The following is a 19,345-nucleotide window of genomic DNA, read 5'->3' on the forward strand; positions in this document are numbered from 1 at the left end:
CTCGACAGCCACAATTTATTGATATCCAATATTAACAGGGAGGAAATAGCATGACAATTGCTTCAGCACAAAACATGATCAAAGCGAATAACACATTGTGAGCTGAAACGGTGAACAAGGCTAGTGAGAGACAAGTTACAGGGTGGTATTGGACCAAGGGTCCAGCTATCTAAACCAGTGGTTCCCAACTCCAATACCCTCACCAGCCCAACTCCAGTCCTCCAGTGCCCTCAACAGTACACATTTCGTTGTAGCCCCAGACAAACTCAACTGATTCAACTTGTTGACTAATTGTCAAGTTCTCAGGTGAGTGTCTGGGGTTACTGGAGTTTGGAACCACTGATGTAAACAGCACACCCAGTGAGGGATCTCATACATTACACCTGCTGAGATCACTGACTGAGGACACCATAGGTACATCAAACGCATTAGTACTACTCATTTTCTTGTAGATGCTTGGGAAGGTTCTAAAGAGAGCATGTTTTAATACATTTCTGGGATACGCCCATCAGTGGTATAGTAGTGCTTCAAACAGATTTCCTCTTCATAAATTAATTCCTCATGGAGAGGGCAGAGCTCGCTGTTGATGCCGATAGGACACTCCCATGTCATGGACCTGGACTGATCTAAGGCACCATGGTGGTGCCCAACCCCACTGCGTTGGCGTATGCAGACAGGAGGCTGACCACCTGTTTCGTTTCTAGTGTGAGCCGGGCCTCTTTGAGCCAGTCCTGAGCCACCCTGCGCGACTCGCCCTTCAGCTGGTTGACAAGCTTGGCGGCCAACTCCAGGTCTCCATGCTCCAGGCTGTAGGCAGCGTAGGAGAGCAGCTTGAACGTGTCGAGATCTTCGGCCGACAGCTTGGCGGGGGGTGCCTCCTGTGCCTTCTCAAAGAGCAGCGTGGCCTGCAGGTAGGATAGGAAGTACTGGTAGAGGCTGTTGCGGGTCTCGTCTATCAAGGCCACGCGGCGGGCCAGCTGGCGGATGGCGTAGAAGCGAGCGCGGAGAGAGGCCTCGCTGTAGACGCCGCGGCTGAGTGACTCGGAGGGCAAGGCAGTGGCCAGGGCCTGGGCAAACTCATCCTCGGCACAGCTCTCCTTGATGGCCTGCACGGCGCCCTCTAGGGGCTCGGTGGGGTCGTTTAGGGCAGCAGTCTTCAGAGTGTAGTTCAGAGCCTCCACTGAGAGCCACAGCTGATGGGCCTTACGGGCCTCCTCCTCTGCTATAACATGACCTGTAGGGTAACATGACTACACTTTAGTATCTCATACAGAACCCACCACAACAGCATGTGTCTGTCTCACTCACTGTCAATGGCCTCCTCCATGCCCTTGAGCCTGGCGTAAGCTGCATTCATGTCCAGGGTGAAGCTGTCCAGTTGGTCCTGTGTCAGACGACGGTACTCTGTCTCCTTCTCCATCAACGAGCTGTTCATGATCTGGACACGATTAAAATCATTTTTCATTCAGTTTGCTTTAAATATGATTTTAGGGGTTCTTAAAACCTGTTGGGGCTAGGGGGCAGTATTTTCATGGCCGGATGAAAAACGTACCCAATTTGAACAGGTTACTACTCTGGCCCAGAAACTAGAATATGCATATTAGTAGATTTGGATAGAAAACACTGAAGTTTCTAAAACTGTTTGAATGGTGTCTGTAAGTATAACAGAACTCATATGGCAGGCAAAAACCTGAGAAAATTACAAGCAGGAAATAAATCTTGTGCCTGTAGTTTTTTCAAGTCATTGCCAATGGAACACACAGTGACTAAGGATTCATTTTGCACTTCCTAAGGCTTCCACTAGATGTCAAGTCTTTAGAAAGTTGTTTAACCTCTCTAGGGTAGGTGGCACCAAATCGTCCCACCTACGTAACAGCCAGTGGAATGGAATCCTGTTATTCAAATACCATAGAAATGCTATTACTTCAATTTCTCAAACATATGACTATTTTACAGCATTTTAAAGACAAGACTCTCGTTAATCTAACCACATTGTCCGATTTCAAAAAGGCTTTACAACGAAAGCAAAACATTAGATTATGTCAGCAGAGTACCCAGCCAGAAATAATCAGACACCCATTTTTCAAGCTAGCATATGTCACAAAAACCCAGAAGACAGCTAAATGCAGCACTAACCTTTGATGATCTTCATCAGATGACACACCTAGGACATTATGTTATACAATACATGCATGTTTTGTTCAATCAAGTTCATATTTATATCAAAAAACAGCTTTTTAGATTAGCATGTGACGTTCAGAACTAGCATACCCCCCGCAAACTTCCGGGGAATATACTAACAATTTACTAAATTACTCACAATAAACGTTCACAAAAAGCATAACAATTATTTTAAGAATTATAGATACAGAACTCCTCTATGCACTTGATATGTCCGATTTTAAAATAGCTTTTTGGTGAAAGCACATTTTGCAATATTCTAAGTAGATAGCTAGCCCTGTGATGCCGGGCTATTTAGACACCCAGCAAGTTTAGCCTTCATCAAACTCCGATTTACTATTAGAAAAGTTTGATTACCTTTGGTGTTCTTCGTCAGAATGCACTTCCACGACTTCTACTTCAATAACAAATGTTGGTTTGGTCCCAAATAATCCATTGTTATATCCAAACAGCGGCGTTTTGTTCGTGCGTTCAAGACACTATCCGAATGGTAAATAAGGGTTACGAGGACGGCGCATTTAGTGACAAAAAAAATCTAAATATTCCATTACCGTACTTCGAAGCATGTCAACTGCTGTTTAAAAATCAATTTTTATGCCATTTTTCTCATAAAAAAGCGATAATATTCCGACCGGGAATCTGCGTTTAGGTAAATAGACGACAGAAAATAAAGCACGGGATCGACTCGTGCACACGCCCATTATCCTCTTATCAGCCACTTGCCAAAAGCGCAAATGTGTTTCAGCCTGGGGCTGGAATGACATCATTCAGCTTTTTCCCGGGCTCTGAGAGCCTATGGGAGCCGTAGGAAGTGTCACGTTACAGCAAAGATCCTCAGTCTTCAATAAACAGAGACAAGAAGAACAAGATCTTGTCAGACAGGCCACTTCCTGTTCAGAATCTTTTCAGGTTTAGTAACCATATTAACCATGGGTAGGAGTAGTAACCATATTAAATCGGGTACGTTTTTTATCCAGCCGTGTAAATACTGCCCCCTAACAGGTTAACCTCTTGGGGCCACCCCTTCCCGTTCTTATCCCGGAAACGGGATTGCTTGACAAGATACATGGCACAAAATTCAAAACAGAAAAAATCTAATTTCAATTTCTCAAAAAAAATCAACTATTTTACACCATTTGAAAGAAAAACATTTCCTTAATCCAACCACATTGTCCGATTTCAAAGAGTCTTTATGGCGAAAGCATAAAGTTAGATTATGTTAGGAGAGTACATAGACAAAAAATTACACACAGCCATTTTCAATGCAAGGACAGGCGTCACCAATAGCAGAAAACCAGCTAAAATTATGCACTAACCTTTGACAATCTTCATCAGATGACACTCCTAGGACATTATGTTAGACAATACATGCATTTTTTGTTCTATCGAGTTCATATTTATATCCAAAAACAGCACTTTACATCGGCGCGTGACGTTCAGAAAATGTATCTCCCCCAAAACTGCCGGTGAATTTACAAAAATACTAATTATAAACGTTGATAAAATATTCAACTGTTATTCAAAGAATTATAGATTAACATCTCCTGAATGCAACCTCACTAACATATTTCAAAATAACTTTACTGGGAAAGCACACTTTGCAATAATCTGAGTACTGCGCTCAGAAAAATACACTAGGCAATACAGATAGCTGCCATTAGAGTCATCTAAATGCATAAATAACATTAGAAATATTCACTTACCTTTAATAATCTTCATCAGAAGGCACTTCCAGGCATCCCAGGTCCACAATAAATGTTGTTTTGTTCGATAAATTATGAACTTTATGTCCAAATAACTCCATGTTAGCGCGTTCAGTAAGCTACTCAAAATGTAGGACGCGCGAGGAAAATGTGACGACGAAAAGTAAAAAAAAAAATCTATTTACGTTCATTCAAACATGTCAAACTTTGTATAGCATCAATCTTTAGGGCCATTTTAACATGAAACTTCAGTAATATTTCAACCGGACCATTCCTGTGTCTTGAAAAACGTTTTGGAACAGAGCTTCCTCTCTCGTGAATGCGCGCCAATGAAGTGATGTCCTTCCCTGGGTGACCAACTTCCCAGCCTTCTCATTCGGTCTCTGTTCATCATAGACGCCTTAATGTTTGAATTGCTAAATATTAACAGGAAGTAGTTCAGCTGTAGCAGTGACAAGCACACAAAACACTGAATAAACAAATGGCTTGTTGGCTGGCTAAACTTATCTCCTGGATTTCAATATGAAGGATATGATTATGTATGTGTCACAGTAGATGGGATGTTCAATATGGATATACTTGCCTCCTCTGCCTCGGCGCGCAATTCCTGCTCCTGCACCTTGAGGACGTCACGCAGGTGGTCTGTGTGTGCTGCAGCCTGCCTACGCAGCTGGGTCCGCATCTCTGCCTCCATCACCTCCCGAGTCTCCTCTACCTGGTGATGGACACAGATGCAGTCATCAATCCATCACTGGAAAACGCCAACCCAGTTGGGTCTCATTCTACTCATGTGTCCAACAGAGCAAACATTTAGCTAGATTGCTACAACCTACCGTGCGAGGAAAGGAAAAGTCCATCCATCAAAACGGATGAATGCTGCCCTATAACGAGGTATAGACCTTAGGATCATTTGGTTAATAGTTAGACGAATAAAGAAAGGCCCTTTAGCTCACCTTCTTCTCCTGCTCCAGACGCATCTGTTCTCGGTTGTGTTCCAGGGCGGTGGAGACGGCCACCTCCAGGGCCTTCTTGTCCTCCAGCTTCTGCTGCTCTAGGGCAGAGTCGATGTGGATCTGCTCCCTCACCCTCTGCTCAGCCAGCTCTCGGTTTAGCTGGTCGATGCGTCGGTGGGCATGGGCAATCAGGGAGTTGAGGTCATCTTGAGTCAGCTTCCCTGCTGGGAGATGGCCGAGGGCCAGTCCGTGAATTTAAGAGCTGATTTATCCTGCCCCCCATGGTTCTATAGCCTAAACCAGTTACCTTTCCTTGCATCCTCTCTTCTCAAAACGCATTAGAGGGGCTTGGACCTTCTCCAATGCGGTTAACAAGGAGGCGAAGAATCGCGAAAGACTAACTGAACCTAAGCATGTCATTGATGCCGTGCACAGTTTTTCAAAGGCTTACTGCAAAGCCGAACTGTTAAAATGTGGGTGGGTTATGGGAGTAAGATGTAGGGGTGAATCTGACTTACTGAGTCCCTTCCAGTTGGCCTGGATCTCTGGAGTGATGCTGTTCAGCTCCTTCTGGAACTGGGCCTTGGCCTCGTTCACCAGCTCGCTGTACTGAGACACAATCTTAGCCTCGGACTGGGCTGTCTGGACCTGCAGTAACAACGCATCAGGATAGGTTAAACACAGACATCTAACCAGAAAAACAAGTATGCAGAGTATGACATAAGAGATAGACAGTATTGATCATTCTATGCATATGTCTAAAATAACACCCTATTCTCCATGTAGTGCACTACATTTGACCCAGTGGTGCACTAAAATAATATATATATATACACACGATCCCACAGGTGAACAAGCCAGATGTGGCAGTCCTGGGCTGGCGTGGTTACACGTGGTCTGTAGTTGTGAGGACGGTTGGACGTACTGCCAAATTCTATAAAAACGACGTTGGGTGGTGGCTTATGGTAGAGAAAGTAACATTCTGGCAACAGCTCTGGTGGACATGCCTGCAGTCAGCATGTAAATTGCACGCTCCCTCAAAACGTCTGCGGCATTGTGTTGTGTGATAAAACTGCACATAGAGTGGCCTTGATCATTACACAGGTGCACCTTGTGCTGGAGACATGCTGTTTAATCAGCTTCTTGATATGCCACACCTGTCAGGTGGATGGATTATCTTGGCAAAGGAGAAATGCTCACTAACAGGGATGTAAATTAACTTGTACACAAAATATGAGAAATAAGCTTTTTGTGGTTATGGAACATTTCGGGGATCTTTGATTTAATCTCATGAAAAATGGGACCAACACTTTCATGTTGCGTTTTTCTTTTTTCAGTATATGAAATAAGTTGGGATGCAACTCATGTGTTAACAGTGTAAAACAGGGCCAGTTTACCCTGGTCACCACGCTGTCCAGATCTACCACCATGCTGTGAAGGTTCTCCTCTGCAGCCAGGATAGATGGCCGGGCTGCAGCAATCTTTAAGTGCTTGGCTCCATCGATCACTCCTCTCAGCTTGTCCAGCTCAGCCCTAAACACCAGAGATGGAGAATTAATCCTTGCTGCACAAAGCCAAACATAGCAAGCACAGAGTCATTGATCCTTTAAAAGTTAGTTTTCTGTGGTATAATTTTATAATACACTGCTAAAAAAAAAATAAAGGGAACACGTAAACAACACAATGTAACTCCAAGTCAATCACACTTCTGTGAAATCAAACTGTCCACTTAGGAAGCAACACTGATTGACAATAATTTTCACATGCTGTTGTGCAAATGGAATAGACAACAGGTGGAAATTATAGGCAATTAGCAAGACACCCCCAATAAAGGAGTGGTTGTGCAGGTGGTAACCACAGACCACTTCTCAGTTCCTATGCTTCCTGGCTGATGTTTTGGTCACTTTTGAATGCTGGCGGTGCTTTCACTCTAGTGGTAGCATGAGATGGAGTCTACAACCCACACAAGTGGCTCAGGTAGTGCAGCTCATCCAGGATGGCACATCAATGCGAGCTGTGGCAAGAAGGTTTGCTGTGTCTGTCAGCGTAGTGTCCAGAGCATGGAGGCGCTACCAGGAGACAGGCCAGTACATCAGAAACAGACTTTATGAGGGTGGTATGAGGGCCCAACGTCCACAGGTGGGGGTTGTGCTTACAGCCCAACACTGTGCAGGACGTTTGGCATTTGCCAGAGAACACCAAGATTGGCAAATTCGCCACTGGCTCCCTGTGCTCTTCACAGATGAAAGCAGGTTCACACTGAGCACGTGACAGAGTCTGGAGACGCCGTGGAGAACGTTCTGCTGCCTGCAACATCCTCCAGCATGGCCGGTTTGGCGGTGGGTCAGTCATGGTGTGGGGTGGCATTTCTTTGGGGGGGCCATACAGCCCTCCATGTGCTCGCCAGAGGTAGCCTGACTGCCATTAGGTACCGAGATGAGATCCTCAGACCCTTTGTGAGACCATATGCTGGTGCGGTTGGCCCTGGGTTCCTCCTAATGCAAGACAATGCTAGACCTCATGTGGCTGGAGTGTGTCAGCAGTTCCTGCAAGAGGAAGGCATTGATGCTACGGACTGGCCCGCCCGTTCCCCAGACCTGAATCCAATTGAGCACATCTGGGACATCATGTCTCGCTCCATCCACCAACGCCACGTTGCACCACAGACTGTCCAGGAGTTGGCGGATGCTTTAGTCCAGGTCTGGGAGGAGATCCCTCAGGAGACCATCCGCCACCTCATCAGGAGCATGCCCAGGCATTGTAGGGAGGTCATACAGGCACGTGGAGGCCACACACACTACTGAGCCTCATTTTGACTTGTTTTAAGGACATTACATCAAAGTTGGATCAGCCTGTAGTGTGGTTTTCCACTTTAATTTTGAGTGTGACTCCAAATCCAGACCTCCATGGGTTGATACATTGTATTTCCATTGATTATTTTTGTGTGATTTTGTTGTCAGCACATTTAACTATGTAAAGAAAAATGTATTTAATAAGATTATTTCATTCATTCAGATTTAGGATGTGTTATTTTAGTGTTCCCTTTATTTTTTTTGAGCAGTGTATATACAGTACTGTGCAAAAGTTTAAGGCAGGTGTGAAAAAAATGCTGTAAAGTAAGAATGCTTTCAAAAATAAACATGTTAATAGATTATATTTATCAATTAACAAAATGCAAAGTCAGTTAACAGAAGAAAAATCAACATCAAATCAATATTTGGTGTGACTACCTTTTGCCTTAAAAACAGCATAAATTCTTCTAGGAACACTTGCACAGTTTCTGAAGGAACTCAGCAGGTAGGTTGGCCCAAACATCTTGGAGAACTAACCACAGTTCTTCTGTGGATTTGGGCAGCCTCAGGTGCTTCTCTCCCTTTCTTCTAATCCCAGACAGACTCAATGTTGAGATCAGGGCTCTGTGGGGGCCATACCATCACTTCCAGGACTCCTTGTTCTTTACGCTGAAGATACAGCGAAAGTCATTAAGAAGTATGTTTGGGGTCGTTGTCATGCTGCAGAATAAATTTGGGGCCAATCAGATGCCTCCCTGATGGTATTGCATGATAGATAAGTATCTGCCTGTACTTCTCAGCATTGAGGAGACCATTAATTCTGACCAAATCTTCAACTCCATTTTCAGAAATGCAGCCCCAAACTTGCAAGGAACCTCCACCATGCTTCACCGTTGACGGCAGCCACTCATTCGTGTACCGCTCTCCAGCAAACAAACTGCCTTCTGCTACAGCCAAATCTTTGACTCATCAGTCCAGAGCACCTGCTGCCATTTTTCTGCACCCCAGTTCCTGTGTTTTCGTGCATAGTTGAGTTGCTTGGCCTTGTTTCCACGTAGGAGCTATGGTTTTTTGTCCGCAAGTCTTCCATGAAGGCCACTTCTGACCAGACTTCTCCGTACAGTAGATGGGTGTACCAGGGTCCCACTGTTTTCTGCCAACATCTCTGAGCTGATGGCACTGCTGGACATCTTCTGTTTGTGAAGGGAAGTAAGCATGATGTGTCTTTCATCTGCTGCAGTAAGTTTCCTTGGCCGACCACTGCGTCTACGGTCCTCAACATTGCCTGTTTCTTTGTGCTTCTTCAAAAGAGCTTAGACAGCACATCTGGAAACCCCTGTCTGCCTTGAAATTTGTACCTAGGAGAGACCTTGCTGATGCAGTGTGTCCTGTTGCTGTGCTCAGTCTTGCCGTGGTGTGACTTTTGATAGTAAACTGTCTTCAGCAACCTCACCTTGTTAGCGGAGTTTGGCTGTTCCTCGCCCAGTTTTATTCCTCCTACACAGCAGTTTTTCATTTAATGATTGTTTTTCAATCTACATATTGCATTGATGATCATTAGCACATTTGGTATAATTGTTAAATCATACACCTGACTATATGCCTACAAAATCCCTGACTTTGTGCAAGTGTGCCTACAAGAATTGATGCTGTTTTGAAGGCAAAGGGTGGTCACACCAAATATGGATTTGATTTAGATTTTTCTGTTCACTCGCTTTGCATTTCAAATCAAATATTTGATTTATTGGTCACATACACATGGTTAGCAGATGTTAATGCAAGTGTAGCGAAATGCTAGTGCTTCTAGTTCCGACAGTGCAGTAATATCTAACAACTACCTAATACACACAAATCTAAAGGGGTGAATGAGAGTATCTACATATAAGTATATGGATGAGCGATGGCCGAGCGGCAAGATGCAGTAGATGGTATAAAATACATAACTCATATCACGTGTATATACTGTAAGATATGTAAAATATTAAAGTTGAATTATTTAAAGTGGCATTGTTTAAAGTGACCAGTGATACGAGTCTCAATGTAGGCAGCAGCCTCTGAGTTAGTGATTCCTGTTCAGCAGTCTGATGGCCTTGAGATTGAAAAACAGCTTCTGTCTCTTGGTCCCAGCTTTGATGCACCTGTACTGACCTCGCCTGCTGGATGATATCAGTGTGAACAGGCAGTGGCTCAGGTGGTCATTGTCCTTGATCTTTTTGGCCTTCCTGTGACATCAGGTGCTGTAGGTGTCATGGAGGGCAGTTAGTTTGCCCCGGTGATGCGTTGTGCAGACCGCACCACCCTCTGAAATAGCCCCCGCCTCTCCTTTGCCACATCCTTTTTAGTTTTACATTTTTTCCAGCACGTTTTCATCTGATTTGTGTCCTCTTTAAATCGGTGTCGATCCATTACATTTGTTGCATAAAATGGACCAGGTGTCTTCCTCCTTCTTGACAGTCGTGTGGTCTGTCTTTTTATCCTCCAGTACGTTACTGAATTACTCCATCAGCTCCGACAATAGTTTTTTTTTCCATTAGCAGAGAAATTTTAACCTTTGACATGCCATGATCAGGTGGCTAGCGGACAAATAATTAATTGCTAAATATCATTAAGTAAATGACAAATATTATTGTACGCTAGCTAGCTTGATTTATAAACTAGCTAGCTACAATAGCTAACATTTGTTTTCTGTCTAGTACTGGCAAATCCGATTTTATTTCAAATCAGCCAACTCATGAGAACCTTTCAGATGGAGTTGCAGGAGTTCTAATGTTACATTGTTATTATTTTAATCAAGAAACAGCAACTTTGTGGCCTCATTTGTCAAGTAGGCTAGTTACTTTGTTTCAACTCACGAAATACCTCCTTTTGGTGTAACATGTCACTAATCAGTCTAAAACCGTTAATCATAATGTTTAATCTGGATCAGTATATCTAAGTGGTGCAACATCTGATTAATAAACCTAGATTCATTTAAACCATGCTGGTGCAACCCACCATTAGCATCTTAGATTTTTTTTTGTGGTCCACTGTAGATCATGAGTTATTCTTTTTCTTATTGCCATCATTTCATTTTTTCTACGTGCATGTTATATCCTGAGATTTTAGGTTATCCTGAAAATATTTTTAGGGGGCATTGAGTTTTCAATATTGGTCAGGTACAGCAGGAGATCCGCAAATACATTTAGTTTATATTCATGTTCACCAATACCTGTTACGTTTGGTCCTGTCTAATTATTTCTGCAAGCGGTTCAATTGCCAGTACAAACAAGGGGAGAGGGGACATTCTTTCTTGTGCCCATTCCTAAAGCAACTTCAGCAGAAAATGCATTGTGTGTATATTTTTGCTTTAGGACAGTTATATATTTTTTTTTATACAATTTATTTCAGCTGGAAAGTTGAAAGCTTCTCAAGTTTTGAATAGGAAATGCCATTAAAGCCGGTTGAAAGCCTTTTCGGCATCAACAACTATTATTGATATATATATTTTTTAAACTAAGTTCATTTTAGTGAGCATAAAATAGTAAATACACCACTTCAAACTTTAATATCACCAAATCGGCAGAAACAAAAAGTAGTGTATACTGGTGACCCCAACATAACGTTAATAAATGATCAAGCGGCTCTTACTTGGCCTTGAGAACGGCTGCTCCAGCCTCGTCTACTGATCGGCTGCGTTCACTCAGTGCATCTTCTAAGACTCTCCACTGGGTAGACTTCTTATCAGGGGGTGCCTAAAGAACAAAAATTTACATCATGAATGATTCACAATACAAATTTGTTTGGATTAGGGCTGGGCAATATATTTAATTATTAAAATCACATTTATGCACATTATCCATATCAGCAATATTATATGGAAATAGCCATATTGCAAGAGGCTGCAATATTCACTCTGCATGCACACACACTACATATCTTTCCAACCATGATGCGGAGTGTAAAAAAAAAAAAAAAAATGCTGCTGCTTTCCAATAAACATATGTGTTCTCTATGATAACATTTGTTCTTAGGGATATCCCCCTTTTTTCCCCCAATATTCACCTAAAATGACATACCCAAATCTAACAGCCTGTAACTCAGTCCCTTGATGCAAGGATATGCATATTCTTGGTACCATTTGAAAGTAAACACTGAAGTTTGTGGAAATGTGAATGTAGGAGAATATAACACAATAGATCTGGTAGAAGAAAAACGTTTTTTTCTCTTTCTTTTTCTACCACCATCTTTGAAATGCAACAAAGGTCCCAAATCTAGCCATCACTCTGCTTGTAATTCTGATGGTGTCCACAAGATGGCAGCAGTGTATGTGCAACGTTTCAGACGGATAACTTGAAGTATGAGCAAACTACATGACTTTTAGTGTGAAGTCAGTTACATTTGGGCAAATCGTGAAGGAGACATTCACATTACATTTTTCTGCAAGAATATCATCAAATCTGTATACTTGGACTTTGATTTAGCTTCTCCAGTATTAGTAGCCATATTATAAGTTCAACATTTGCAAAACACCCAGTTTTCATAACTATCCATATTCTTATAATTTTTGTCCAAAAGGAAAAGGCATACTGTCGCACAAGGTTAGCAACTACATTTTGCCACAGATACAGGGTCTCCGGATACTCCCGTAAAGCCCAACTCACTGGCTATCTAGCTAGCTTAGTTTGGTGCTTATTTGACAAAGTTAAAGTCAATCAAGTGAAGACCGCCCGCGTCATCGGCGTGCCATGACAGCGTCGCTCTCTGAGCAAATGTGGTGTCCTATAGGATATACTACACCCCTAATGATATAATGAAGTCTGGTTACGTTCTAGGATCTCTGAGGAATCCATACGAATGTGATTTGAACAGTTGAAACAATTAGGGTAAGATTTTCATAGATTCCTTTCTTAGAAAATTGAACGAGTGGAAATAAAAAAACGATCGTGCATGCTATATGGACCTTTTTAGGATATGAAAAAGGATTTTAACAAAATGACACTTCATGTTATCTCTGGGACCCTTTGGATGATAAATTAGAGCAAGATTTCAGAAGTACACATTTCACCTTCAGAGGTGAATTTAGCAAACCTATTGCGGTGAAAAAAGTGTTTTGTTGTTAGCGCACCTCAAACAACAGCATTGCATTTTTTTATAGCCATAATAGCTACTGTAAATTGGTCAGTGCAGTTATATTAACAAGAACGTAAGGTTTCAGCCAATATAAAACACTTAAGTGTACCGACATTTGTTGTTTCTCTAAAATCTGTGATCGTAACAAGGCGCTGCATGATTTACAACTGTCCCGTTGACGGGACGCAGATCCCTAAGAAGATTTATTCTCTGAAAATAGGAGGTGCGAGTTGTGGTGGTCCAGATCTACTGCAGCATCTCGTTTGTGCAATGCCCCATTCTAATCCCCATGTCGGGATGGAAAATAACTCATCCTTGCTGAGTTCTTTCTTTGTCATGCCCAACAGCACTATATTCCAAGAGTTCACCCAAGCGTTTTGCAACATAGCAACTCATATCGCTATTGCAAAATGTGAAAAAAATATAATCGCAATATGATATTTTGGCTATATCGTGCAGCACTATTTTAATGTAATGAAAAACTGCTGGACTTGAATAGCTAGCAGAACACCCCTTTTCACACTTGAGAATATGTCCACCCCCTCTCACCTCAGCCCCCTCCCTGGCCTCCGATACCTAACAAAACAAACATCTACAAAAGGATTTGGATTGAATTAAGAAATCACAACAGTTTGGGTTACACTTTCTCAGAATGTGTACCCGTGTCCCTTCCTCTCCTCAGACGCTGAGGCCTTAAGTTTCAGGGTCACAAAACAAACATTCACAACAGAACTTGGATGTAACATGAAGCTAAAAACAACTGAAAAATCTCTCCAGTTTGGGTTGTTTTTGAAGATATGTCCCTTCCTCACCTCAGCCTCCATGGCCTCCCTCAGTTGGCGGGTGTGCTGGGCAATGGCCTGCAGAGCTGCCTCCTGAGCACCAATGGCCTGCAGGGTCACCTTGGCTGTGCTGCCCAGAGCATCTTCCAGATTGGATGACAGAGCTGCAACAGCACACACACAGCCTGGTTACCTTTTTTGTCAATCATGATGCCATCTAAGCAATCCCCATGTCAAACCTGCATTCCATAATGTAATAAGACCATGCATCAATGGCAATCTGCTGAAAATAATAATGCGTCCATTGTACTCATTGACTCATGTATTGCATTTGTCTTCATTGTATATAATGCTTTAAGCCAGAGTAAATACATGTTGTTACAGTGTAACAGGCACCATAACTAATAGCAAAAAGTGACAGGAAAGATGAGACACCTACATGTCAGGAGGTCCTGCTCAGCCTTATCCTGCTCAGCAAGACGGGCAGCCACTTCACCCTCAGGACGCTCCTTCACTGCAGGCTCATGTTCACACTCAGTACATTTTGCTGCCGCTAGGAGGATACAGAACACACTAAGTACATTTTGCTCTGCAGACAAAATCATGGCCACAAAAACACTTGCCCTACATTCCATTCACATACATGTAGCACTTACCCGCTACTACAGATTACACTGTACAGTCGTGGCCAAAAGTTGAGAATGACACAAATATTAATTTTCAAAGTCTGCTGCCTCAGTTTATATGATGGTAATTTGCATATACTCCAGAATGTTATGAAGAGTGATCAGATGAATTGCAAAGTCCCTCTTTGCCATGCAAATGAACTGAATCCCCCAAAAACATTTCCACAGCATTTCTGCCCTGCCACAAAAGGACCAGCTGACATCATGTCAGTGATTCTCTCGTTAACACAGGTGTGAGTGTTGACGAGGACAAGGCCTAGAGATCACTCTGTCATGCTGATTGAGTTCGAATAACAGACTGGAAGCTTCAAAAGGAGGGTGGTGCTTGGAATCAGAGACCATTCATGTGTGGGGTTGCTTCCCAGCCAAGGGAGTGGGCTCACTCACAATTTTGCCTAAGAACACAGCTATGAATAAAGAATGGTACCAAAACAGAGCAACTTCTCCCAACCATCCAGGAACAGTTTGGTGACGAACAATGCCTTTTCCAGCATGATGGAGCACCTTGCCATAAGGCAAAAGTGATAATTAAGTGGCTTGGTAACAAAGCGTCAATATTTTGGGTCCATGGCCAGCAAACTCCCCAGATCTTAATCCCATTGAGAACTGGTGGTCAATCCTCAAGAGGCGGGTGGACAAACAAAAACCCACAAATTCTGACAAACTCCAAGCATTGATTATGCAAGAATGGGCTGGATGTGGCCCAGAAGTTAATTGACAGCATGCCAGGGCGGGTTGCAGAGGTCTCGACCCTTCTTTTTCAACAATGCAAATATTGACTCTTTGCATCAACTTCATGTAATTGTCAATAAAAGCCTTTGACACTTATGAAATGCTTGTAATTATACTTCAGTATTCCATAGAAACATCTGACAAAAATATCTAAAGACACTGAGGCAGCAGACTTTTTGAAAATTAATATTTGTGTAATTCAAAACTTTTGTCCACGACTGTAGTATGGCATGAACAGGTATAGTAAAATACCCACTAACATGAACAACTCACTCATCCACAACATATAACCTCTAAATACCAAAAAAGTAACACAGATACATATCATATGCATTACAAGCTAGTGCAATCTAGGATTAAGGGTTTTGTGAGGTGTAGTGATTAGTTTAGGGGCTCGAAGGGGACAGCATGAAGAGTCTTTATGCAGAGGTGTACAGTAAACAGAGGTGAAAGGGTGAGGTGGCAAATAAAATCACCAGGAGAATAATGAGCAGGAAAGAAAAACAAGTATTAGAGAAGAGCAGGCATAGAGCATGGAGCCATGCACCCTAGGACCCCCTATATTAGTGAAAGAGAGCGCCATGCACCCATGCAGGGGAGGCTGTATCCACCCGGTTCTGACCTGCCGGGACCCCCTCGAGGGCGGCTGGGGGAGGCACGACCTCTGCCTCGTGGGTTCCAGGGGCTGGCACAGAGGGCACCTCGCCAATGGCTGAAAGGATTTGTGCCACTTGAGCAGAAGCTTCTGCAACACAGTGGAGCTCAACATCAGAGGACTGACTGGTCTTCTTGGCAAGGCTGTGTTATGGTAACCAACAGGACATGTGGAACTGGCACACTCAAGAACACAGCAGCAATACTGACTCATAGCATAGCTGTAGATAAGGCAAACCTCTAAAGTAACACAGGCAGATACCCATTCTCTCACTCTAGTGATTTACATTGACGGACTAGATCTATCACCTGATCGTCAACTGGTCTTCTCAAAACCCACAGCAGACATGTGACCTGCATCACATTCATCTACTTCAGTACTGAAGACTCACTTAGTTGAGATGAAATACTCAGTTCCTATCAACAGTCATGTCCTTCACTGGTTTGATGGGATCCCAATTTTATCAATACCACAGAGAGACTCAAGGCCCTTAAACTAAAAATGGTTAACCTAGCTAAATAACAATGTCAATTCTGCAGAGGTCTAATGACCACCTTCGTAAAGCCATCAGCTAATTAGTAAACTTGCCACATGTCAAGATATTGAACAATTAGCTAAGAAAGAAAATCAAGAGTAAATGAATGACTTACTCTCCAAAGAGCTACCAATTTAAGGGGAAAACTAAGATTATATATCACATAAATAGATCTAAAGGCATAAAGTATCATGCGATTATGCAATGTTCAGTGATTTAGAGGATAACTCTTTGCTAACCTGAAAAGTGTCTAATCATGCATCGACAAAAGCAAGAAAACTTAACAGTTCAAGTCAATTTGTAAGAACAATGAAGTAAACCATCCCAAGTAAACAACAATTTCAGCAGATCATTTCAGTTCGACAAAGGAGAGAAGACATGGGTTTGTTGTGAAAAATTGGATTCCAGAAGCATGCTACTTCTAATGGATGATATTCACATTAAGCACCTGATCCCACTTAATTAAATAGTCTTAAAAACAATGGCGTGCCAACGTTCTTAGTACTTGACTCACAAGATAATATTTTTTCAACACCTCAGAGAGCATGAAGTACATCAGCTCTTTCAGGCACAGCTGTAACTCACCCTCTAGGGTCTCCTGAGGGGCTGGAGCAGGGGGTCCCTCAGCATCTGGCTGCTCTGCTTTCTTCTCAACCTCTTTGGCCTTTGGCTGCTTCGAGTCTTTCCACACTTCAGACATGGAGGAAATCTGAACAGGTTCAACCTTTCTCTTCAGGACAGTAATAGAAGAATATTGTCAGGGAAGATTGAATGTGAACATCTGTATGTGGTTATTTTGTTAGATGAACTAGCTTGTGTTTGACAACAGACTAAGTAAAATGTAATGACACGAATGACAAACTATGACTCCTCAAAATGTGCTCTAGAACACGGGTTATTTAACTTACTGCTTTATTTATAACAGGTGGTGCTGCTGGGCCGAGAGCCAGTCCAAACACTTGATCTGAGTATGGTATGGATTTCTCAACATTGGCCCTGAATTTGGGATCCCAATTGGCATATAGAATTGTGCCACCAACTCCTCCACCCACAGTGAGGACACTGGCAGCTACAATCTTTCCTGCAGAAGACCTGCAAGTACAAGTCAGAGGTAAGATATTCAAACACACGAGAAAGCAAACAAAGCAGCGGCCATTCAGAATGATAAAAAAAAATATCACATTGATAATGGCTTTTGTGCTTGTGTGCAGCTTTAGGGTAACTTACTCCTTCCTTTCTTACATTGATTTACTTACAAGCACGGGTCAAGGACAGTAAGGTAGCTGCTCTATCAATTAACATCAACAGCTCAATGTAGCATTTGGCCACTTAAGTAACTCAGCAGGAGACTAGTCACCTACCCTGAGCCTCCTGAAGTGTAGCTACGACATTGCTGGAGGGGGTGAAGGGGGACACTATTCCCACACAGGCATTTCTATGGAAAGGAGAAGAAGATCAGTATACACACGCGCTATCCACAGGAGCACCACATGTCTATTATGGGACCTATACAAAATACACCAGGTCTTGTTCTATTCAAATTCATTGGAATAGGATAGTTGACAAGAAAAGCTCATTAATCAGTTATTACATGTGTGCATTTCTTCAATGGAAACGTTTCCACAAACAAAAATCACTTTCTTCAGGTCATTCTATGAACTAAGAATTTGCCAAGGTCATGTCCCCATGATATGAATGTGCATTTGTCCTTTATTTTTCACGTAGCTAGTTGAAATGAAACTGATTGTGCTATGAAACAGTAGCAGAGACCACATTTCCCCTACACATTAGATACATTAACGTGTGTAGCAAAACAAGTTCACGACTACAACATTTGCGTTATCGCACATGTACACAACATTAATACAAAAATGTATCATACAACCACCGAGCCCGGCCTCCAATTCGACGGTGTGCATTGGTGCACACTCGTGTCACTCTCGAGTCTTTGTTTTATTCGGAAGGCAGTGCAGTCAATCAATAGAAATACGCCTCTTTCCACTACGTAATTACGTGATTTGCATGAAATGTCAAGATTTGCGTCAAGTTACGTTCAGTAGCCAAAATTCAGCACAGCTTTCTTTCAATGAAGACATTTAACATAGAACGTCATGTTAAGGCATTGAATTCCCACCTTTCCGTACACTATATGTTGTGAGGAGAGGTTGTAAAACATGTCTGAAGACGTAAACTGTTTATTTCTCCCAACAATAAACACAGTGGTGTAGGCCCTGTCTCTGGGTCACTGAATGACCGCTCGGCTAGCATAGCTAGCAGGCTAGATAGCTAGCTAGATATTTCACTTAGAACAGTGATACTTACCCGCGCTGCAGAATTTGCCCCTTTCAAGCAGACACGCAGCATTATTGTCAGTACTCCCTTTCTTCGTTATTTATGACAGACTGTTTAAATTCAGCAAAGCATGATAACAAAAACTGTCAATCTCAAGCACTAAAACACACGAGATACTTCCAAACACCTTTTCGCCGAGGGTGACACACAGCCGAAAGGGTGCGCATGAGCAATAGGTACGCCCATAGAGATAGATAGAGAACACATTTTATATCTGTGTCATTATGGCGTACGTGACAGCATGGGCAGCACCATTAAGGATTTACAACCCGTAGGAATCCCCACCCAGTTCACTACTTTGACTCCTGTAAAATGGCGGAAGCTTGTTTGGGAGCCCTCAATGGCGTAACTCATGCTAAAATAGCCTTTTGGCCACTTGAGGCCTCTATTATTCTCTACGGGTACGCCCAACTGCGAAATGAAGCATTACGTCACGGGTTCATAGCTCTTTCGTTTATCGCTGAAGAACCACATCAATATTTGTGCATCATATTTTTGGTTACCATTAGAACAAATATTTCACATTTTAATTTTTCTATTTTTTATTTTATTGCAAACGCATAGAAACAATGTATGACGCGTACATAATGAGCCCTTTCTCACATAACTCTATGGTGTTGCAGAAGCTATCAACATTTCGGGCTCACGAGTGGTGCAGCGGTTTAAGGCACTTAGAGCTAGAGGTGTCACGACAGACCCTGGTTCGATCCCGGGCTATATAACAACCGGTTGTGATCGGGAGTCCCATAGGGCGGCGCACCATTGACCCAACGCGGTCAGGGTGAAGAGGGGTTTGGCCGGGATAGGCCATCATTGAAAATTAATAATAATTTGCAAGTCGCCTAGTTAAATAAAGGTTAATTCA

At 42.7% G+C, this 19,345-nt stretch overlaps 1 protein-coding gene across 3 annotated transcripts; it reads right to left on the reverse strand.

Moving 5' to 3' along the window:
- Position 1: 1 nt before the first annotated feature.
- On the reverse strand, positions 2–18,652 carry immt (inner membrane protein, mitochondrial (mitofilin)). 3 transcript variants are annotated; one of them, XM_029771565.1, is made up of 14 exons: positions 18,451–18,652; positions 17,490–17,563; positions 17,037–17,220; positions 16,714–16,858; positions 15,561–15,683; positions 13,960–14,073; positions 13,551–13,684; positions 11,257–11,360; positions 6,235–6,370; positions 5,356–5,485; positions 4,838–5,058; positions 4,468–4,599; positions 1,309–1,438; positions 2–1,234 (listed from the first exon to the last, which is right to left on the reverse strand). In XM_029771565.1, the coding sequence occupies exons 1-14, from the start codon at positions 18,490–18,492 to the stop codon at positions 627–629; spliced, it is 2,277 nt and encodes a 758-aa protein (XP_029627425.1). In that variant the 5' UTR covers positions 18,493–18,652; the 3' UTR covers positions 2–626. The 3 variants fall into 3 exon arrangements, with proteins under 3 accessions (XP_029627425.1, XP_029627424.1, XP_029627426.1); XM_029771564.1 differs by having other exon boundaries at positions 4,838–5,061; XM_029771566.1 differs by lacking the exon at positions 15,561–15,683 and having other exon boundaries at positions 4,838–5,061.
- Between the last annotated feature and the right edge of the window lie 693 nt (positions 18,653–19,345).

This window comes from Salmo trutta, chromosome 13, assembly GCF_901001165.1.
Source record: "Salmo trutta chromosome 13, fSalTru1.1, whole genome shotgun sequence".
In the NCBI taxonomy this organism is placed as follows: Eukaryota; Metazoa; Chordata; class Actinopteri; order Salmoniformes; family Salmonidae; genus Salmo; species Salmo trutta.